This window comes from Quercus lobata, chromosome 6, assembly GCF_001633185.2.
Source record: "Quercus lobata isolate SW786 chromosome 6, ValleyOak3.0 Primary Assembly, whole genome shotgun sequence".
Classification (NCBI taxonomy): Eukaryota; Viridiplantae; Streptophyta; class Magnoliopsida; order Fagales; family Fagaceae; genus Quercus; species Quercus lobata.
The window spans coordinates 34,616,971-34,636,854 of NC_044909.1; the positions used below are offsets into that span (position 1 = coordinate 34,616,971).

Genomic DNA, 19,884 nt, shown 5'->3' on the forward strand with positions numbered 1-19,884 from the left:
AAAATCTTTACAAGGTCATCAAGTCGCAGGGTCAAAATTATCCTACCGTGCAATTTCATTACTACAAATTATACAGACCCCACTACAAACCACATGTATTTCATGCACCAATCCTGTGCCCATATGAAAGAGCAGACAACAGAAATAAACTTTACAATTCGATCAAGTAAGCCTAATCTCAAAGAAGCTAGCCACATCACAAAAAATGGTTTCCTAGTTCATTCTTAAGACTTGACTATTTACACATGAAAAAGTATACTGTACATAATCTGATAAACTACGTAGGCAACGTAACAATATTCAGGGGAGGCTGTTAGTAAGGTATTTTTATAGTGCGCTCAGTGCTTCAGAAAGTAATTTCTCAAACTTCTCCAGTTTGTGGGTCTACAATCTTTTGCTTCTTCCTAGTCTCCAGGTACAAAGAAAGTTGATCACGCTTCATTTTGGCTTCCTTCAACTCCTTCTCCAAGCCCTCGATCTGTTCCATTTCAGCAACACAAACAAAATTCCCTATTACATTATCTATTCATATTTACAAAAATTAATCATCCCCTCCAACTCTAAACCACAAGCATTCTATGAGTGCAAATTTTACCTACCGTCTGTTTCAATTCATTCTCCTTCTGCATGTGTTCCTCACACCTGCAGAAAAGAGTTTCCAGGTTTCAGTTTAAGAACAAAAGCATAGGAGCCAAATAGCAATTAGCCTAAAGCCTCAAAAGAAATCAAACACATAAACCAGTACTTGAAAGATAGCTGTCCATATACTGGTAAGGGATGTATGAAGAAAGATTAGAAAGAACAAAAAAAGCACACAGTGCAGGGTGAAAACCTCATTGTCCATTAGTGCAAGTATGGACCTCCAGTAGCAAGCCTCAGCTAAATGCTGCTTTTACTTCCCCCACTCCCCTTCTGTCCCCATCTTTTTCTTTTTGAAATATAAATACTAGAAAGACTGAAAAACTTAACCATACATTACAGGCCAGGCCATATCTATGTTACTGATCCTCTGAACGTTTAGATCATAAAATATGGAATCATTTACCTCATGAAGAGTTGTATGTTCTCTTCACATATTTGATCAACTGAAATAGGCGCTGAACCATCCATAGATGCTAATTGATCATAGGAACCCTGCAATATGTAGACATTCGACAAGGACTCACAATTAAATATTGTATTTTACCAACCACAGAATGCAATATGAATGGTAATTTTACTCAGAAACAGAGGTGCATGATTGCCCATCCATCCACATAAAATTTATAAATATATACACATGGATAAGAATTGACATAACAGATAGGTATGGGTAAAGATCAAGCAAACATGTTAAGTAATTGAAATTTAACACACCCACAACCACACACTCATGCACATACACAGAGAGAGAGAGAGAGAGAGAGAGAGAGAGAGAGAGAGACCTGTCATATGAACAGATGTGAAAAATGAAAATGCATGATTTCATGCGAATTATGTGATAGTACTGCATCTGTTTGATTGGTACACTATTAGAATGAATAAGAGGGGTCAACCGTCAAATTTTGGCAGCTGCTTCCACAGCAAATTGCAACAACTTCCTTTTTTATAAATATTAGTTTGCAAATTGCAACACATACCATTTTCTTTTTTTTTTTGGTAAATTGCAAAATACACCCCTGAAGTTTGGGATTGTTTGGACTTTACACCCCAAAGTTTCAGAAATTTGATTTTACACATTGAAATTTGGTTCCATTAGCAATTCGCCCCCTCCAATTAGTATCTGCTATTAAGTGACACATCATTGCACTGACATGTTTTGTTTTTGCCAAATCACCCCCAAATGAAAATCCCAAACCCACGCCACCAGTAAACCGAAGCTCCCAGATTACAAGAATTGCCACCATTGAAATCCCATTGACGCCGCCGCCGCAAGAGCCACCACCACCATTACCCTTACTTGACTAGTACCATGCCGCTGCAGTTACACCAGCAATCCAGCAACCCTATATCAATAGGTAACCATCGGGTTTTTTTTATTATTTATTTTTGAGTTTGGCAGCTTTGGAATTTGGCTAAAACAGTGTCTTATAATTAAACTTGAGTTTTGTGTTTTCACTTTGGCAAAACAGCATCGCTTGGGGCTGATTTGGCAAAAGCAAAACACGTCAGTGTGATGATGTGTCACTTAACAACAGAAACTAACTAGAGGGGACGAATGCTAACATAACCAAACTTCAAGGCGTAAAATCAAATTTCTAAAATTTCGGAGTGTAAAATCCAAACAACCCCAAACTTCAAGTATATTTTGCAATTTACCCTTCTTTTTATAGGTAAAAAATCTTTAAAACATACCATATTTAAAATATCATGTATACAAATTGTACAAAGAGTGAGCATAAAAGCATGCATCTAGGCCCAGTGGAGCCATCACTAAGGAAGGTTCACTCCGGCAAAACATGGCATCAGATTTATCCATGACAATTAATTTTGGCTGCCGCTTCCACAGAAAATTGCAACAATTTCCTTTTTAATAAATACTAGTTTGTAAATTGCAACACATACCTTTTTTTTTGCTAGGTAAAAAATCTATTGCACATACCATGTTAAAAATATTATGTATACAAACTGTACAGAGAGTGAGCAGAAAAGCATGCATCTAGGCCCAGTGGAACCATCACTAAGGAAGGTTCACTCAGGCAAACCATGGCAGCAGATTTATCCATGACAATTAATTGGTTTAAGAATAGTGTGAGAGCCTGGGCCATGTCCACACGAGATGTACCCAGCACACAGTATCAGATATGTCCACAGCAACAGGTAATCATCCCGTGTACCAAAAGATTCCCTCAAATTTTTGCACAATCTCACCGGGCCTACCATTTTTAGGGTAACAAATAAGAAGTGTGGAGCACATTCACATCAAAATTTTGGGGGTTAAATGATGCAGAGATTCAACCAAAAAAAACTAAAAATAAATAAATAATAATCTAAATCATTCATAGTTGGGCATCTAACAATAGTGTACAGCAGGTAAATCCTGTTCCAAAATAGTTTTGCGGCCACTTACAGCGTGTCCATTACTCAAACCCTGCCCTATGTTAGCTGGAAGACTAACAATAGGCTGTACAACCTCCTGCCCCACATTAGCAGCAAGTCCAATAAGAGGTTGAACAAGGGGTTCCTTTTGCGCATGATGTGATCTGAAATTTGGAGGCTGATATCCCATTAGGTGACAGTGGCCTTTCCTGTTTTGCCCAAACAAATTTCACCAAGTTAAAACAATGTCCAAATTCATAACTCTAAAGATGACAAAGACATTCAAAAAAGACCATTTAAACTAAATAGTTAATATAAGTGCAAGATATAATCTATTATAACTAACAACATTGACATAAATAAAACATTATTGGTGAAGGAAATTGTACAGCACTGCATAATAGTCAAGCTTCATACATACAAAACCCAACCCTCCTAAAAACTCACAATTGATAATAAAGAGGAATTTAAGAAACAAAAGACAAAAAAACAAAACATATAGCACATGATAAGATTCTGAAGTGGTTGGTAGGCAGCCTCACCCCATTTTTTTTCCCAGTTATTGTTAAATTACACACCCCCTCCATCCCATTAGCATAGAAGGAGGAAGTCCAACTGGGCTATAGCTGATTGACGGTAGACAACCTTAACCTCAAATTTTGAAGAGGAACACAATAAGATTCTAAATACCAAACAACTAGCAACCCCCTCCTCCCCCCCCCACCACCACCCCTCCACAACCTAAAATAAAAACAAAACACACACAGACAAGAAAAAAAATCCAACCATCATGCCAAAGGAGAAAACACTCATTGCTTTTCTACAAGATAAGGGGATAATGGCCATTAAGATGTCGATCGTGTGAGGAGGATTGAATCTCATCACAGGAACTGTGGGGAGGGGTGATCATCTAACATTCCCTATACCTTCAGCCTAACACTACCAAGGTTGATAGGGAGCAACCTGTAGCAATTTACAGCCAAAAGGCAGACTCAGGGGTCTGGCTTTTGGAGGGTGTGCCGAAGGAGCTAGGGTTTATCACAGTGGTGACAAAGGAGGGAGAGATGATGCTGAAGTTGGATGATCGAGCCATTGTAGTGTATAAGGAATCCCCTGAGCCAGGAGCTGAAATAGGTATGATCCCTCACAGAAACACTTGTCAGTGCCTCATTGCAATGATGCCCTCAAGGTCACCCCCACTAAGTTCCCTTGGGGGCAACACTAGTTACCAAAAGCTGGATTGCAACAAGCCCTTGGACTAGTTTCTAAAGCAAGTCAAGGATTTAATAGAGTCCTGGGGGTGTCTTTTGAAGGTTTAAAAGACAAGGTGATGACAATTTTTTAGGTTATAATGGCCAAATGGCAACAGAGGGGTAGTAATGGGATGTGTCCAAAGCAAATTTCAAAACCAACAATTATGGGGCTCAGAGAACTAAAGACCCTATTATCATTGGTGAACTATGACCAACAAGGCTCTAATCAGTTGGTGAATGGCCGTAGACCAAGGGGTTTAGTGTTGACTTAATGAATCTAAAAATTATCTTATGGAATGTCAGAGGTCTAAATAACAAGGAGAAGAGGTTGCAACATAGAAATGCTCTCAAGATGTGGAAGGCTTGGAAACTAAACTAGAGGTAATCCACAGAGAGGTGGTGAGAAGTTTTTGGGGTAATAGGTTTGTTGACCGGGAGTATCTGGAAGCAAATGAGGTCACAGGAGGAGTGTTAATACTTTGAGATAAACAAGTGGTTGAACTTCTGGATTGTTTCAAAGGTTAGTATCCAATCTCTTGTAAAGTTAAGAGTGTCAAAGGCCAGTTTATGGACGCAGTTTCTGGTGTGTATGGCCCTAATGTAGATGCTAATAAAAAATGTCTATGGGAAGAATTAGCGGGGGTGTTAGTTGGTGACGAGTGCCATGGTGTATCGAAAGCGATTTTAATGTGGCTCGTTGCCCTAGTGAGAGACTGGGCAAGGGAAGACATATAACAGCTATGTGGGAGTTATCAAATTTCAGTTCAGAATTGGATTGGTTGGATTTGCCACTGATAGGGGTAAATTCATCAAGTCCAGTATTCAAGAGCCTCCGTCTAAGTCTAGGTTAAACATATTTTTATTCCATGGAGTAGGAAGAGCATTTTTATGATCTAATCCATAATGTGTTGCCTCAGATACTTTCAGATCATTTTCCATTTGTGCGTCATAGTGGAAGGTTTCATTCCTGGAAATCTCATTTTAAGTTCGAAAACATGTGGTTACAACTGGCTGACATTGTAGACAAGGTGTGGACATGGTGGAAGGGCTATCAAATTTAACCTCTGAGCTTTGTTTTGGCAAGCAAGTTAAGAGTGTTCAAGGAGGATCTAAAGAAATGGAACAATGTGTTCTTTGGTGATGTGGGGATTTTTAAAAAAAAAATGTTATTAATAGAGATTCAGTTTTTGAAAGGGAGGAAATCAGGCCCTCATCTTTGGAGGATAGAACAAGGAGAGTTGGTACTTTGGCGAAGTTGAAGAAAACTATGTTTTAAAGGAAATCTCTTGGTGACAGAAATAAAGAGCCTCGTGATTAAAGAAAGGGATAAAAACATAAAGTTTTTCCATCATCTTGTTATTAGAGAAATAACTTTATTGCCAAATTATCCAATGCGGAGTGGACTTGGGACACTAAGGATAAGATTTGGGATTGTATTGTTAATTCTTGGAGGTTTACTGTGCCAAGTAACACTACTGATCTAATGATGATTTCACATCTATTATTCGCATATGACACCTTGATCTTTTATGTTAATGACCCCAGACAAATTCATCATAAGAAGTATTTTTTGCTGTGTTTTGAGGCTTTTTTGGGGGTTAAAAAAATTGGGAAGCGTGAGACTAGTTCCTATTGCTGTACCAGAAGTGGAGCACTTTAGCCCATATCCTTGGCTGTAAGGTTTCCAATCCACTTATTAAGTATTTGGGGCTGCCATTGGGTGCAAAATTTAAATCTAGGGAGAAGAGGTTAACAGGGTGGAAGAAACTCTATTTGTCTAAAAGGGGTTGACTCACACTAAGTAAGAGTAACCTCCCAAGTTTGCCAACTTATTTCCTTTCCCTTTTTCCCATTCCCTACAACATTGCTAAGCGCATTGAAAAGGTGCAGAGGGATTTCCTTTGGGGTGATATGGGTGATGGATTTAAATTTCATCTTTTTAATTGGAAGCATCTATGTTCTCCAATTCAACAGGGGAATTGGGAGTTAGAAATGTGGTGTCATTCAATTAGTCACTGCTTGGCAAGTGGCTATGGTGTTTTGCTAGAGAGAGGAGCTTTCTAGACAAAAGTAGCGAGTGCAAGTATGGTAGTGAATGGGGTGGTTGGTGTTCAAAGGAGGGTGGGGGTGGGTATGGTGTTTGCTTATGGAAGTATATTAGATTAGGGTGGAGTCAATTTTCCAGGTGCATTAGATTCTCAATTGGTCATGGAACTAAGGTTTGCTTTTGGCATGATTGGTGGTGCAGGGAAGGTACTCTGAAGAATGCATATCCAAAGTTGTATAGTACTGCTCAGGATAAGGAGGCTGCTGTGGCAGACTATTTATGTTGGGAATGTAGGTTCTATGAATCTATGCACTGGGAAATTACTGTCATGGGAGCTATTCATGATTGGGAGATGGATATGTCTGACCATGTTAAATTACCGATTGTCCCAAAAGCTCAAGCTATTGGGATATGGTAAATTTAATCATTTAAACACATACTTCTAAGTTCTAACACTCCCCCTCACGTGTGGGCCGAAACTACCTTTTAATAGGTGAGGCCCAACATGTGAGAATTTTAATGGGAGGTAGAGTGGAAAAGACAGGGATTGAACTCAGGACCTCCTGCTCTGATACCATGTTAAATTACCAGTTGTCCCAAAAGCTTAAACTATTGGGATATGGTAAATTTAATCATTTAATCACATACTTCTAACAGACCACTTTTATGGACCTCATCTATTCAACAAAAATTAGGAGGGATATAGAAGACCAACTTGGTTGAAGGCCTGTCAAGAATGGGTTATTTGAGGTCAAACCTTTTTGTAAAGTGCTTTACATTGGAGACGTGGGCTCTTTCACTTTGAAGAGTATTTGGAAGGCTAAAGTCTGCTTAAGGTAGCTTTCTTTACATGGACTAATCTGTTAGGTAAAATTCTTACGTTAAATAACTTACACCGACTTTGATGTTTGTAGTAGAATGGTGTTATATGTGTAAGAAGGATGGGGAGAATGTAAATCACTTGTTGCCACATTGTGAATACACTTAAGAGTTGTGGTCTCTAGTGCTATGTTTGTTTGAGGTACAGTGGATTATGCCTCATAGAGTTCTTGATTTGTTAGCATGTTGAAAGGGGAAATTTTCTAAACATGAGAATAGTGACATTTCGAATGTGGTATCTCTATGTCTTATGTGGACTATTTGGTGGGAGCATAATAATAGAGAGTTTGAAGGTTTGGAAAGGACCATGATGGATCTAAAGATGATCCTTTAACAAGCGTTGTTTGATTGCATGGCTGTTTTTCCTTGCCTTTCTTACTGCACTGTGTTAGAATTTGTACACTGTTGTAACTTTTTTTGAGTTTTGACGCTATATAAGCACACATCTTGGGTACTAGGTGGTGTCCTCTTTCTTTGATAAAATATTCTTACTTATCAACCAAAAAAAAAAAAAAAAAAAAAAGACCATTTAGAAGAATTTGTAATTAAGACACATGTTAACAAACCAGTAATCATTCAGTATCTGTTTCAGCCTAGCTTCTAGCCTGATAAACAGCGATGATCGCTCAAAATCCTGCTTGTCATGTGCTGGCTCTATAAAATTTGCTTCAAGAACTCCTACAATATAAAAGGAAAAAACAATGAATAAATGAAAATTTAATGGAAGTGTTTGACACAAGAAATCAAGGGAAAGAGGGTACCAATAACACCGCTCCCTTTTGAAGAACCATCAGCAGAGACTTTCCAGAAAGGCTAAAAAAAATATGAAGAACTAACCAAGTCAGTAACATCAACTTGTATCTCAACAGTCCCACTATAGCATGAAACACATTCCACTTATCATATAAACAGCATAAAAGTTAGCAGAACTTCCATGAATTTATTCAACTTCCTAAGTCAACAGGGTATTATACAGCCAAGTTTGACACAGCATCTCACACAAAACAATGTTCCAGGTTTAAACCAATCCAAAAGTTAAAACCTCAAATATAAATATAAGTACATACATAGAGATAAACAAAAATAGGAATACACAAAAACGAAGCAAAAGAAAAAAAAAAAAACACATACACACATGCACACAAGCATATCGGATTACATGGAGGGGTTACTTCAGCTTTACCAAAACTTACCCTGATGAGGCGATTTTTATGGTACACATTGAATCCACAAACAGGGATTGAAGGAAACTCCTTTGCAAATCCAACAGTTGTTTCCACTGTAACCTAAACCAAACAGACTAATCAAATTTTCAACTTCAACATAATTGTATCTAATATGAACTTCCACAAATTAATAGTGCCTTTAGAGGGGCCAAAATTTGACACAAGGTTGAAGTTTAAAAATCCTTGAGAAACATAAAAATCTAGTCATCCCATAATATCCGAGTTGTATACACCCGGTATACCTGGATGCTCTATTTTTGAGATCTCAATAAAAAAATAAAAAATAAAAAAACATATCCAAGTTGTCAAATGCATACATTTTTAAGAAGACAATCAATTCTTAATCATCTCCAATCTTCAAAACTACTTTCCAAGTTTACCCTCTTAAAAAATGAGGATGTGGTGGAAAAGTATGAGTGAAGAGTATTGTGGGGAAATTTAGAAAATTTATGGTTTGATACTTGGACCAAGACAAACATTATAGACAAGTAAGGTTGCAAATTTGAGCATACATTGTGGGATGGAAGGAACATCAAACATGAATAGTGAGAAACATAAAAATCTAGTCATCCCATAATATCCAAGTTGTATACGCCCGGTATACCTGGGTGCCTCTATTTTTGAGATCTCAATAAAAAAAATAAAAAATAAAAAAACATATCCTAGTTGTCAAATGCATACATTTTTAAGAAGACAATCAATTCTTAATCATCTCAAATCTTCAAAACTACTTTCCAAGTTTACCCTCTTAAAAATTGAGAATGTGGTGGAAAAGTATGAGTGAAGAGTATTGAGGGGAAATTTAGAAAATTTATGGTTTGATACTTGGACCAGGACAAACATTATAGACAAGTAAGGTTGCATATTTGAGAATACATTGTGGGATGGAAGGAACATCAAACATGAATAGTGAATAAAGGTAACAAAGTACGAGTATAAACTGTAATGCCCTTTTCATTATTATCATATTCTTCTTTTTTGATAAGACTAATAATTCCCACTGATAGAACCTATAAGAGATTTTTTCTTTCCAAGTATATTACAGAAGTGAACATCCATTCTTATCAAAGCAACCATAACACCAGAAAGGGTCACAAAATACACCGCCCCAAAATGAATAAGTGGTGAAGTTATCACTTCCAATTTTATTTGTTAAAACTTTGACATAACATATGTAATGGATGACTGCTTAAACAATTATCAAGTTATGACTTGCACTTGTCCACACATTTCAATATAGGGAAGAGCATCACATGACAAATAAGGTACAGTATTAGATTCTATAACAATAAGATGCAAAAACCCTACTATATTGTATTTTTATTTCACTTCTTTGTCTTAATGAAAGGACATTCTGATGAAATTTTCAAGAGTTCTAAGAAATCTTTATGGAGAACTATCAGGAATTCCAAAAATTTAAAATGCCATTTTGATGCTCCTTTAAGGCTGGGTCCTCATCTTATGATAGTTATCCATTAAGGAACATATAGAGACCAGAATTATTAAATAATAACCATGTTTATATTGTCTACATCTACCACCATAATCATTGCACCTCTTTTGGCTTTTTTTTTTTTTTTTTTGATTAGTAACAAACTTTCTTAAAGCAAAAACTTCTAAGTATCATCAACTCTTACCTCTTTTGTTCCCAGGCCTAGCTGGGGCTTGTAACTCACCACATTTGAATGTTGCAACTCATCAGCAATATTTAACTGATGCACAGGTTTCCCCCTTAATACAATACTGAAGTTTTTAAATTTTCTTAGGTACAAAATGGAAACGTAATCCTGTGCAGAGATATATAAATAAATTAGAAAATTTGAAGGAATCAAACAAGTGATACAAACAAATAGAAAATATATAGGCTAAAATGCAAATTGCATCCTCTAAGTTTGACTGAAATTCATTTCAGTCCTCTAAGTTTACTTTCATTCAATTGAATCCACTAAGTTTCAAATTTATTCAATTCAGGAATTTCGTCCAATTTTGTTAAAAAATTGCCATTAAAAAAATATTTTTCACACGAAAAATATTTATAGATTTTTTATGTGAGAATTTTTTTTTTCAAAAAATCTTTTTCATTGGTTAATTGCATACTTATTGGCAATTTTTTAATGGAATTGGATGAAATGCCTGAATTGAATAAATTTGAAACTTATGGTGTGTTTGGATACCGCTTATTTTGCTGAAAACTGAAAACAACATAGCAAAATAATTTTTAAATGTGTAAATAATGCCGTGGGACCCATTTTTAATGAAATTTTTGTTGAAAAAAGAGATTTATGGGTCCCGTGAACAGTGCACAAAACCCACTAGAAAAGCAAAAAAAAGGCCAGTGCACGTTCTAAAAAAAAAAAGGAAACACCAAAATGTAGACGCTGAGTCTGTTTCAGCTGTACCCAAACGGATACTTAGAGTACTAAATTGAATGAAATTAAGGTTAAAGGACTAAAACGAATATTCAGTCAAACTTAAAGGGTGTAATTTGCATTTTAGCCAAATAAATATGTAAGCAACAATTATGAAAGAAATCTAACAAGTGACACTGGCAAAAGGGGAGAGAGAGAGACCAAACACAAAAAGTACAATATAAAAGGTTACCCTTAAGGAATAACGGATGCGGTAAGATATATGGGATTGAAGCTCCACTGCTTTTTTGTTTAATTTTGTCAGGCTTCCACGGCTGGCTTCATCTCGCAGCCTTATATCCTGCATCAAATATCAAATGAGGACCATGCTTGCTTTTGTAATTAAATTTATTTAACATATCAAAATGAGAACACCCTACATCATTAACCACAACAAATCAACAATAAGAAAACAACCAGCATATTGAAATACACATACACACATGCATAGACCCCACCCAAAACCATGGCTGATAAAACAGCAATCAGGATCAAAAGATTTCTTTTTCTTTTTTTTCTTGATTCTACAATCCCAGTTTTTACAAATGATCCAAGTTGTCCTATAATTGGCAGTCTAGTAGTATTTTCTCAAGCTCGTAGGATTATAAAAACGATAAAATCAAATTGTTAATCAAACTAGGATTAGAGCAGCATGTAAAAAGGTACTTGGGCTCCTTCATCATCCTTTTGAATCAACAGCCATATATAATAATATCACGGTTATGAAGAATTAACCTTGAAAAACAAATGATATAAAAGATGGTAAGAGAAGGAAATATTAACACTCATTATAGACCACATCAATTGAAATTTGTAGTCCCTTCAATTTTTGAACAGAAATTAACAGGAAAATTTTTCCTACAACTATTCTACTAAACCCATTGAATTAATATACTACTTCTCATTAAGAAATATTATAACTAACCAATATACATGACCCCAAGGGGTAGCACAATTGGCTGGGGACCATAACTCATGAAGCGGAGATAACTAGTTGAAACAAATAAATAAAAATTTTCCTTCCCCCTCCCCTTGGGGTCAAAACTTACTTATCAATATATTTATACCATGGAAAATTGCATGCTTGACATTAGAAACCACAGTGGGACAGCGGTAGTTAAATCACACTCTTTGCCCAGTCCTTATTCAATCCAAGTTTTAATATGGCCCCACAGTACATTTGAAACAATCAACCCCTACGATTTTATAAATTTTCAGTATGGTCCAGTGATTAGAAGTAGATAAAAGTTTGTATTTATGACCATTCAGATTCAAATGCATATGTTTTAGAAATTTTCACAAGATTAAGATCAAATTCTTAATTGCATCAATCCCAATCAAAACTTGTTCCATAACTTGGTAAGGGCTAATCATGCAATCAATTGAAACTACCTAAAAATAATAATAAAGGAATCAACTGAAATTTGGGTCAAACAAAGGGAGAGAGGGGGAAGGGGGGGGGGGGGTTGTCTAACACAAGAAAATAATTGCCTAATCTTTTGATTTTGTACACTTGAGAATTAATGAGTTCTTCAACAAGCAAAGCCAAGAGTTAAAATAAAGAGTTCAAAAAATAAAATTTTTATTAATCCATAATACATTCCACAGGAACAAGTTCCATAAAACAAAAATAAATACCCTTCAAGAGTTACATATTAAAAAAAAAAAAAAACACCCTCCAAGAGTTGCATCTAGAGTTGACTATAATAAAAAAATCAGAACAAATAGGCACTCTAAATCTTTTCATGCCATTCAGATTGCCTAAAAACATCTAGTTAATGCAGATCCATAAGAAAAAACTCATATTACATAACAGAACACTGCATAAATGCAGCATACCTCATCGTCATCATCAAAACTCAATTCATAAATGCCTTCATCATTCAGCCACAAATTGTATATTATTATTTTTGTTCCATGTGGTCCGATATCCTCAAACTGAAAAATGGGAAACAAGTGAGTCAGCGAAGAAAGCACATAGCACACGTGCAATAAGTAGAAATAAGCAACATTTAACAGCTCAGAGAATATTTTATTCCAACTTCACTGGTAGCATCAGCCATGGTAGCCAAAGGCGAGCCGGACGCTCATTGTGGATGTAATATAAAAATCAGGTATGATGCTACAAAACGTTAGTTTCCCTGGGAATAAGTCCAACAAAACCTATTTATACAGTCTGAATTTAACAAAACTTAATGTAGTAAAATGAACCTGAAGCATGAGCTCCTCCTTTGATGGAAAGGGAGACCATTCGAGGATGATTTTCAAGTTAGCAGACCAATCATCTTGGGAGCCATATATAATTGGTTCAGCCCAATTTCCAGAAACATCATAATCTATCTGCAACCATAGTGAGGCCAAAGAAATGAAGTCTAAAAACAGAAGTTAATTGCTAAGGCTAAAAATTTTGAACATAAAGGATAGAAGGAATCACCATTGGAACAATTACGTCATCCTGCCCAGTTCTCCGCAAAAAGGTATAGGATAATAAACCAACACTCTGAGTTGCTCGACTAAAACACATGCAAAAAGAAAAATATCATAGAATACAGCAGAATAAAACTTAATTCCAGCAATCAGCAAAGAATTTTCTTAATGACCAAAAAAAAAAAAGAGGCTAAATCACATATGATACTACCATCTAGAAGTGATGGTATTGACAGCAAGGCAGCACACATTTAAAGGAAGATAAGCTCATACAAAGACATGACCTTAATGTATAGAGATTTGAGGTTACCTTCACACTCATAAAACCAGAACATCAAATGCATCTCACATAGCATAATTGTATTTTCTCAAATAGATGCTACTCAAGTAGGATTCATTGAGTGAAGTATTGTGGTTAATACAGTTGCCCATAATCCCCAAAAATTCAATCCACAAATACAAGGTTGGATTGATAGTGCAGATATCTTCTCAATAGTAATATACAGACTTACATACACATCCACTCACATGAACAAACACATAAATATGTCAAGTCAAGATAAAAAAGTGTTTAGAAAGAATGAATATTTCACTGAACCTTCCACTGGAGTGATATAATTAACTACAATATATAATGGAATGCAATTAAAGAAAATTCCGAGCATACAACCTGTGACCAAAATTCAATGAATTTAAAGCATAACGCAGGAGCCAAAACAGGGGGAAAAGCTTAAAAATACCTTGCACTAGTTGCACGACTGAGAACGATAACATCAGCACCAAGTCGCATGGTACTAGTCTTGAATCCATTACCATCTGAAAACAAACGCATAACCTTTGGTTCAAAAATAAGAAAAACATACAATGATCTTGAAGTTGAACGCAAGTAAAAAAAAAAAAAAAATTACTTGTTATAAAAAAAAAAGGAAAATAAACAAAACTATAGTAAAAATCTGAAAAACAAAGATTTAGCTGCAATGTTACTCAATTTGCTTCTGGAGCTCAGCAAGGGTTTAGAGACATTAAGTTGATAAACATATGTGCCCCAGAGCTGTTCAGAGGAACAGTCTATATAAAATTCATGTCACTTTCCTTTGCTGGAACATCATTTTACAGGAAAAAATAATAATAATAATGGTTTCAGAGGTGGAAAAAATTTAGAGGATTCTTTTAAACACATTGGAAAATAGTTCATACAACATTTCTTTTTGGAAACATTGGGAAATAGTTCATACAACATTAGGCATTGTGGAAGAAGATTTGTGCACAAACAAGCCGTAGGTGGAATGCCAACTAGTATTAACCATCTGAATTTATATATGAGCACCCTATTCCCTCATATCTTATTTATGTGCCTGAAAATGCTGGACAAGATTGCAAAGGTGCTTGGTTTATCAAAAGAAGGCAATTTTGAATCTCCAGTTTTTCACAAGGTAAACTTCTATGGATAAAAATATCATAAAATAATGCTTAGATCTCCAAGAAAAAAAAATTTCTTCTCGTTTTAAAGGACAATTAAAATACTATATTCACAGAAATCATAAAAACATGCACTAGACATACATTAGAAAGCAAAAGGAAAAACAAGATGTATATTTCAACCACAGACCCTAACATCACAATGTACACACGTAGCCCTAGACTCCATAAATTGTTTTCTTTGAAATAATAAAAAAAATGCACCAAGCAGGTGAAATAAAAAGGGACCATGCTACCACTGTCATAGGACTCCTCAATCTCTGCCATCTCCTAGCCGTGTGTGTGTGTGTGTGTGTATGTATATATATATAATGGCCCATAAGACCACATATAAGATTAAAAATACAAAGAAACAAAGAGTTTAAAATCTTCAAAATTGTTTTTTTTTAAAGAATCCTATCAACAGAGACCAACCATACAAAGTGCCAAAAAAAAAAACCTCCTTGATAGAAACAAGCAGACCTTAAAATGAAGGAATTGACAGCAAAGACCGTAACCAACCAAGTTAGTATTTTATTTTCTTTCAGTCCAAGTTTTTTTTTTTTTTTTTAATAAAAAAATATTTATAAGTCAAAGTAGGACTCCTAATGCTAATAGGATAGGAAAGAACCTCTATATAAGAAGGGATGGAGTTCATTAATGAAATTGTTGAGTGTTTTGAACATTGAGGCATCCCGGCCTTTGTGTGTTCTTTTCTTCCTTTCTCTTCTTCTCTTTCTTGTGGTGTTGTTCACAAGTACTATTCATACAACCCCTGAACACCATAAAAATCCTCTCTTTTTCTTCTTCCTTAAAACCTCAAATCATCTTTCTTTTACCAATCAAAACCACTAAACCCACATACTTTCTTCTATCAAACAGGCATCAAATAATTCACCAAAATTTTAAGTCCTATCACAACCCATAACCATTTCTTCAACAATTCTAAACCCTCGATCCAAAAATTCTCCAAAACCTAAATCCACCACAAGCACATCTTTGACCCAACAAGAGAGAGACAAAGTACCACTCCAAAGGCCAAAGTCTATTTAGTGTTTACTGTTTAGAAGAGTTTCCCAACACTCCCATGTCTCCCCTTCTTCTCCAAAACTCACAAGCCACTTTCTTCAAAAAATATAGCATTCCAATTTGCTCACCAATGTCAAAAGTCAACTTTGCCACATTGATCCCTCACTGCAATAGACTTGGATTTTGTCAAAACACTCGAATCTAAATGTTTTCAAAAACATCCAAAAATGACCATAGTGTTTAAGCAATCAATACCATTAGAAACTTAAGATTATGTGACTTGCAAAAACATAAAGGCAGAATATGTATTCAAAAGTCTAATAGAATGGAGGAAAAGAATACATGTTGCCAACCCCAACTAAACTATTGAGAATCCATAGCCGACCCCAAAAAATTGGGATTAAGGCTTGTTGTTGTTGATGATATATGTATGCAAAAGTCTCACTAAATTTTTTTCCTTTTTTTGGGTAAGTTACACAGCATCACTAATGAACTCTCCACCTTACTCTTACAAAGAAAGGAGGTTTCATTTTAACTAGAACTCACTGGCACTAAAAATTGCTTCTTAACACCAATCAAAAACAAGAACCAGAAGTTCAACATAAAAATATTAGACAATGTAATTATGCAAATTAATCCATTAAGCTAGAATTAATGGTACAAGATGATCATAATGATTACACTGTCCGATTGTTGTATTTGACTTCTTAGAAGAATAACCCAAGCTCATGCATTTCCGAATACGTGCGGGGTCCATTCCACCACCATCATCTGAAAGGACAAAAGATCTCCTATTTGTATATGTTATTAAACCACATGCATGAAACCACTGAACATAATTACAGTAGCAACAAGTAGGCATATGGATGCCATACCTTGGAAAAGCAAAGCTGGAGAGTTATCCTTCATAATATCAATTTTATCAACCTTCACAAAAGTCGCACCATTGTGAATCTGAAAAGACAGCCAAACATTAAAAAAAAAAAAAAAAAAAACAGTTAGTTCCCATCAAAATTTAAACAATACAGTCTTAAGCAGCTGAGTAATTCAAACATACCACCCAGATTACTGATCCCTTTTAAGCATGGAGGATTCAGTTTAAAAAAGAATAATAAATGTTTGTGTGCCAATAGTAGATGAGGCAACCATGAGAGAAATTCTGTCCAGTTAAAAATCTCCATTACTTTTTTTCTTTCATTATTGGCTTTAACATACCGTTTGGTTCACGTTTCAAAATTCCTATAGGATTCCTAGGCATTTTCCTTGTTTAGTTGCAAACCAATCATGGGAATCTAGATGCTCACAGGCATCCAGATCCAACAAATCTCATCCTTGTAGGAATATGGGTTCTTATGAAAACATGGATATCCATGTTCTCACAGCTAGGTAATGTTCTATTCTTTCTAAAATGGTAATAATATCCTTATTTAATACTATCTAACTAATAAAGATGTAACCCCTTTCTCATCTTGTCTACTACTCTCTCAAATTCCCTCCATACAAGGTTATTTTGGAAAACATAGATAATTGCTGCAACGTTTGCATGTATGTTTTTGGTCATTTATGGGCCAAATGAAGACAATCTTAGAGGTACTTTGGGGAGTTTTCTAGTGTGTTTCAGAGTGGAATGTGGGGTGGTGTATAATCGGGGACTTCAATGTAGTTCATTTCCCTCGTGAGAGGTTGGTGAATTTCTTCTGCCATGTTGGAGTACTTGGAATTTATTTTGGAGTAAACTCTGATTGACCTCTCATTGGAAGGAGGATCTTATATGTGGTTGAATAACCCCAACAGTCCTTTCATGTTCCATATTGAGAGGTTGGTGCTATGATTCTATTATCCAAGAATGCCTACATTTTGTGTTAGTCAATAAATTAAATGCACTCAAGGAGGATTTGAAGAGGTCGACAAAGCAGGAATTTGGAGATGTGGGAGTAACCAAAAAGCTGGATATTGACCAATATCAAGTGGATAGATACCAAAGAGATAAGTGAAGGCCATTCCAAGAGTAAAGAAATCAAAGAGAATTAAAAGCTAAGTTGGGAAAACTTGAACAATTAGAGGAGATTTTTTAGCATCAAAAGTCCCAAGTTGTATGGCTAAGGGAGAGGGTTAATAACAGGTTCTTTTATGGCTGGCTAATTCCCAGAAGGTCAAATTTTATGGAGCTAGACATGGAAGGCGCTTGGCTTACAAACAGGAATGAGTAAGACACGATAGTACAATTCTATGAAGATTTTTATAGAGAACTATAGATTGGCGACCAAAGGCTGATTTTTATTTTTTATACAAATTGTGAATCCCAGAGAATCACATGGTAGCAGACTTTTATTTTTTATATTTTTGGCAAAGCATTAGCCAACAGACTTATTGACACAATATAAGAACTATTTACTTTTCTTTTTGCACAGCTAAATTTTAACTAAGAAAAATTTCTCTTTTGTGACAATTTTTAAAAACAACTCACACACAGTCAATTGTGTGATGTTGATAATTACAAGTTACTACTTCAGTCACACAGTAAAACATAAATGATATTTGAGTTACCTCATCAACAGCATTATCCAAGAGCTCAGCAATTGCTGCCACAAATCAATCAATCAATCAATCAATCAATTAACAAGAAAAATCAAGTTATAAATATTTGCATATGTTGAGCATTCACATACAAATATTCTAGACTTTTGTCTCTTTGTATTATTTCTTTAATTAGTAAGCTAGGTTACACGCACAACCGGTGGATTTTAAACCCAAAACCTCACCTCCATCCCCATTATTATAACAGGAGGAAGGTTTAATTGTGCTATAGCTCATTGGCTATTCCAAACTTTGCCTCTTATCTATAGAAATTCATAACAACTAAAAAAAATAGAACCATATGAACTGTTTTACTTCTCCGGTGATACACAATTTGTTCATCATTTCAAAAAAACAAGAGCTAAAATTTCAGAACAACATTGTCAAGTTGCACAAATCGTCATTGCATAAACTAAAGCAACTAAAATTACTTTAAAAATCACCCAATTCCAACACAAGTTTCGGATTCTATATACATTGTCATGCATTTTATTAAGCTAAATCTCAACTTCAAGTTATATAAATTACGCAAGTAAAAACCAATTGAATTGCACTTTCATGTTAAAAACAAAAGCCTAAAGCTTACCACCAAAAGCCCATTTATGAGAAGTGGCATTAGAATGAAGAAACTTCGGGTGAACTCGGGCGTGCTCCAATTGACCTGCATTACAGCTTTTTCAGTATACAAAAAGTTACAATAGAGAAGAAAGAATTGAATATCATCATCAATATGATAATTGAAAAGCAACGCAACCGTGGTCTAAAGGGGGTCTTGTGGTGGGACCCACATCGTAGGCCCCGGCTTTCCAGAAACTTTGAGAGACGAGGTTTTTGTTGGATGAGACCGGCGTGAGTGCAACGGATTGCGACGCCGTTTTGTTGTTGGTTGGTGTTGCTCCGACTCCGTCATTGGCTTCACCGTCGCTGATATCAACTTCAATGACTTTGGCAGGTTCTTTCTCTACTTTGGGCCGCATTTTTGGAGTCTTTGAGTGAAGAGTCACTGGAATTCGTATTAGTTTCGAGGATTAGGGGTTTGGAGCATTTCCTAGAAAATTAGTTTAGTATAAAAGCTAAAGAAAGAGCAAAATTAAGTGGTGAACTTGTTAACCTTGATTGCGTGAAAAGTAGAGTTTGAATGAAGCCGGAGATGGCTGCCAATCGAGAGAAGAGAGAGAGAGAGTCCCGGTGCCGGAGTGAACGGAAGAGTGGAGTGTAGAGGGGGACAACCGGACAAGTGAAATAGAAACGGTGCGTTTAGCTTGTTTAGTTAAAGTAAAGGATTTTTTTTTTTTTTTAAATTTTATTTTAAATAAAGTAAATAAATTGAAGCTATAGAATTTCAAATTATAACATAGGCTTTGTGATAATTGACTTTACTAATTGAGCTTAACTTGAACCCACTCAAGTAGAGAGTCATGCTTTGTATAAATTGAATAAAACTTAATCCAACCCACTATGAGGTTTTTTGCCATTGTACATTACGCCATTAAGGCATGAGAGAATGCATATGTGGTTGAATCTAGACTCTACACGTGGAATAACTGTGAGCAAAGGAAGAG

At 35.6% G+C, this 19,884-nt stretch overlaps 1 protein-coding gene across 1 annotated transcript; it reads right to left on the minus strand.

Moving 5' to 3' along the window:
- Positions 1-21: 21 nt before the first annotated feature.
- Positions 22-19,553, minus strand: LOC115950642 (protein MICRORCHIDIA 2-like). The gene is made up of 19 exons (XM_031067865.1): positions 19,434-19,553; positions 19,077-19,325; positions 18,909-18,983; positions 18,293-18,327; positions 16,621-16,699; positions 16,427-16,516; positions 13,999-14,074; positions 13,266-13,344; positions 13,043-13,171; positions 12,671-12,769; positions 11,025-11,132; positions 10,061-10,210; positions 8,391-8,483; positions 7,959-8,010; positions 7,764-7,875; positions 3,050-3,227; positions 1,046-1,134; positions 600-642; positions 22-478 (listed from the first exon to the last, which is right to left on the minus strand). The coding sequence occupies exons 2-19, from the start codon at positions 19,297-19,299 to the stop codon at positions 362-364; spliced, it is 1,827 nt and encodes a 608-aa protein (XP_030923725.1). The 5' UTR covers positions 19,300-19,325; positions 19,434-19,553; the 3' UTR covers positions 22-361.
- Between the last annotated feature and the right edge of the window lie 331 nt (positions 19,554-19,884).

Bases quoted from the DNA above. Each gene is read 5' to 3' on its own strand.
- LOC115950642 (XM_031067865.1), bottom strand. From the start codon at position 19,299: ATGCGGCCCAAAGTAGAGAAAGAACCTGCCAAAGTCATTGAAGTTGAT. The intron at 18,984-19,076 runs GTTGCGTTGCTT...GCTGTAATGCAG, and splicing joins AAGACCCCCTTTAGACCACG to GTCAATTGGAGCACGCCCGA. The intron at 11,133-12,670 runs GTATGCTGCATT...TATTTGATGCAG, and splicing joins GTTTTGATGATGACGATGAG to GATATAAGGCTGCGAGATGA.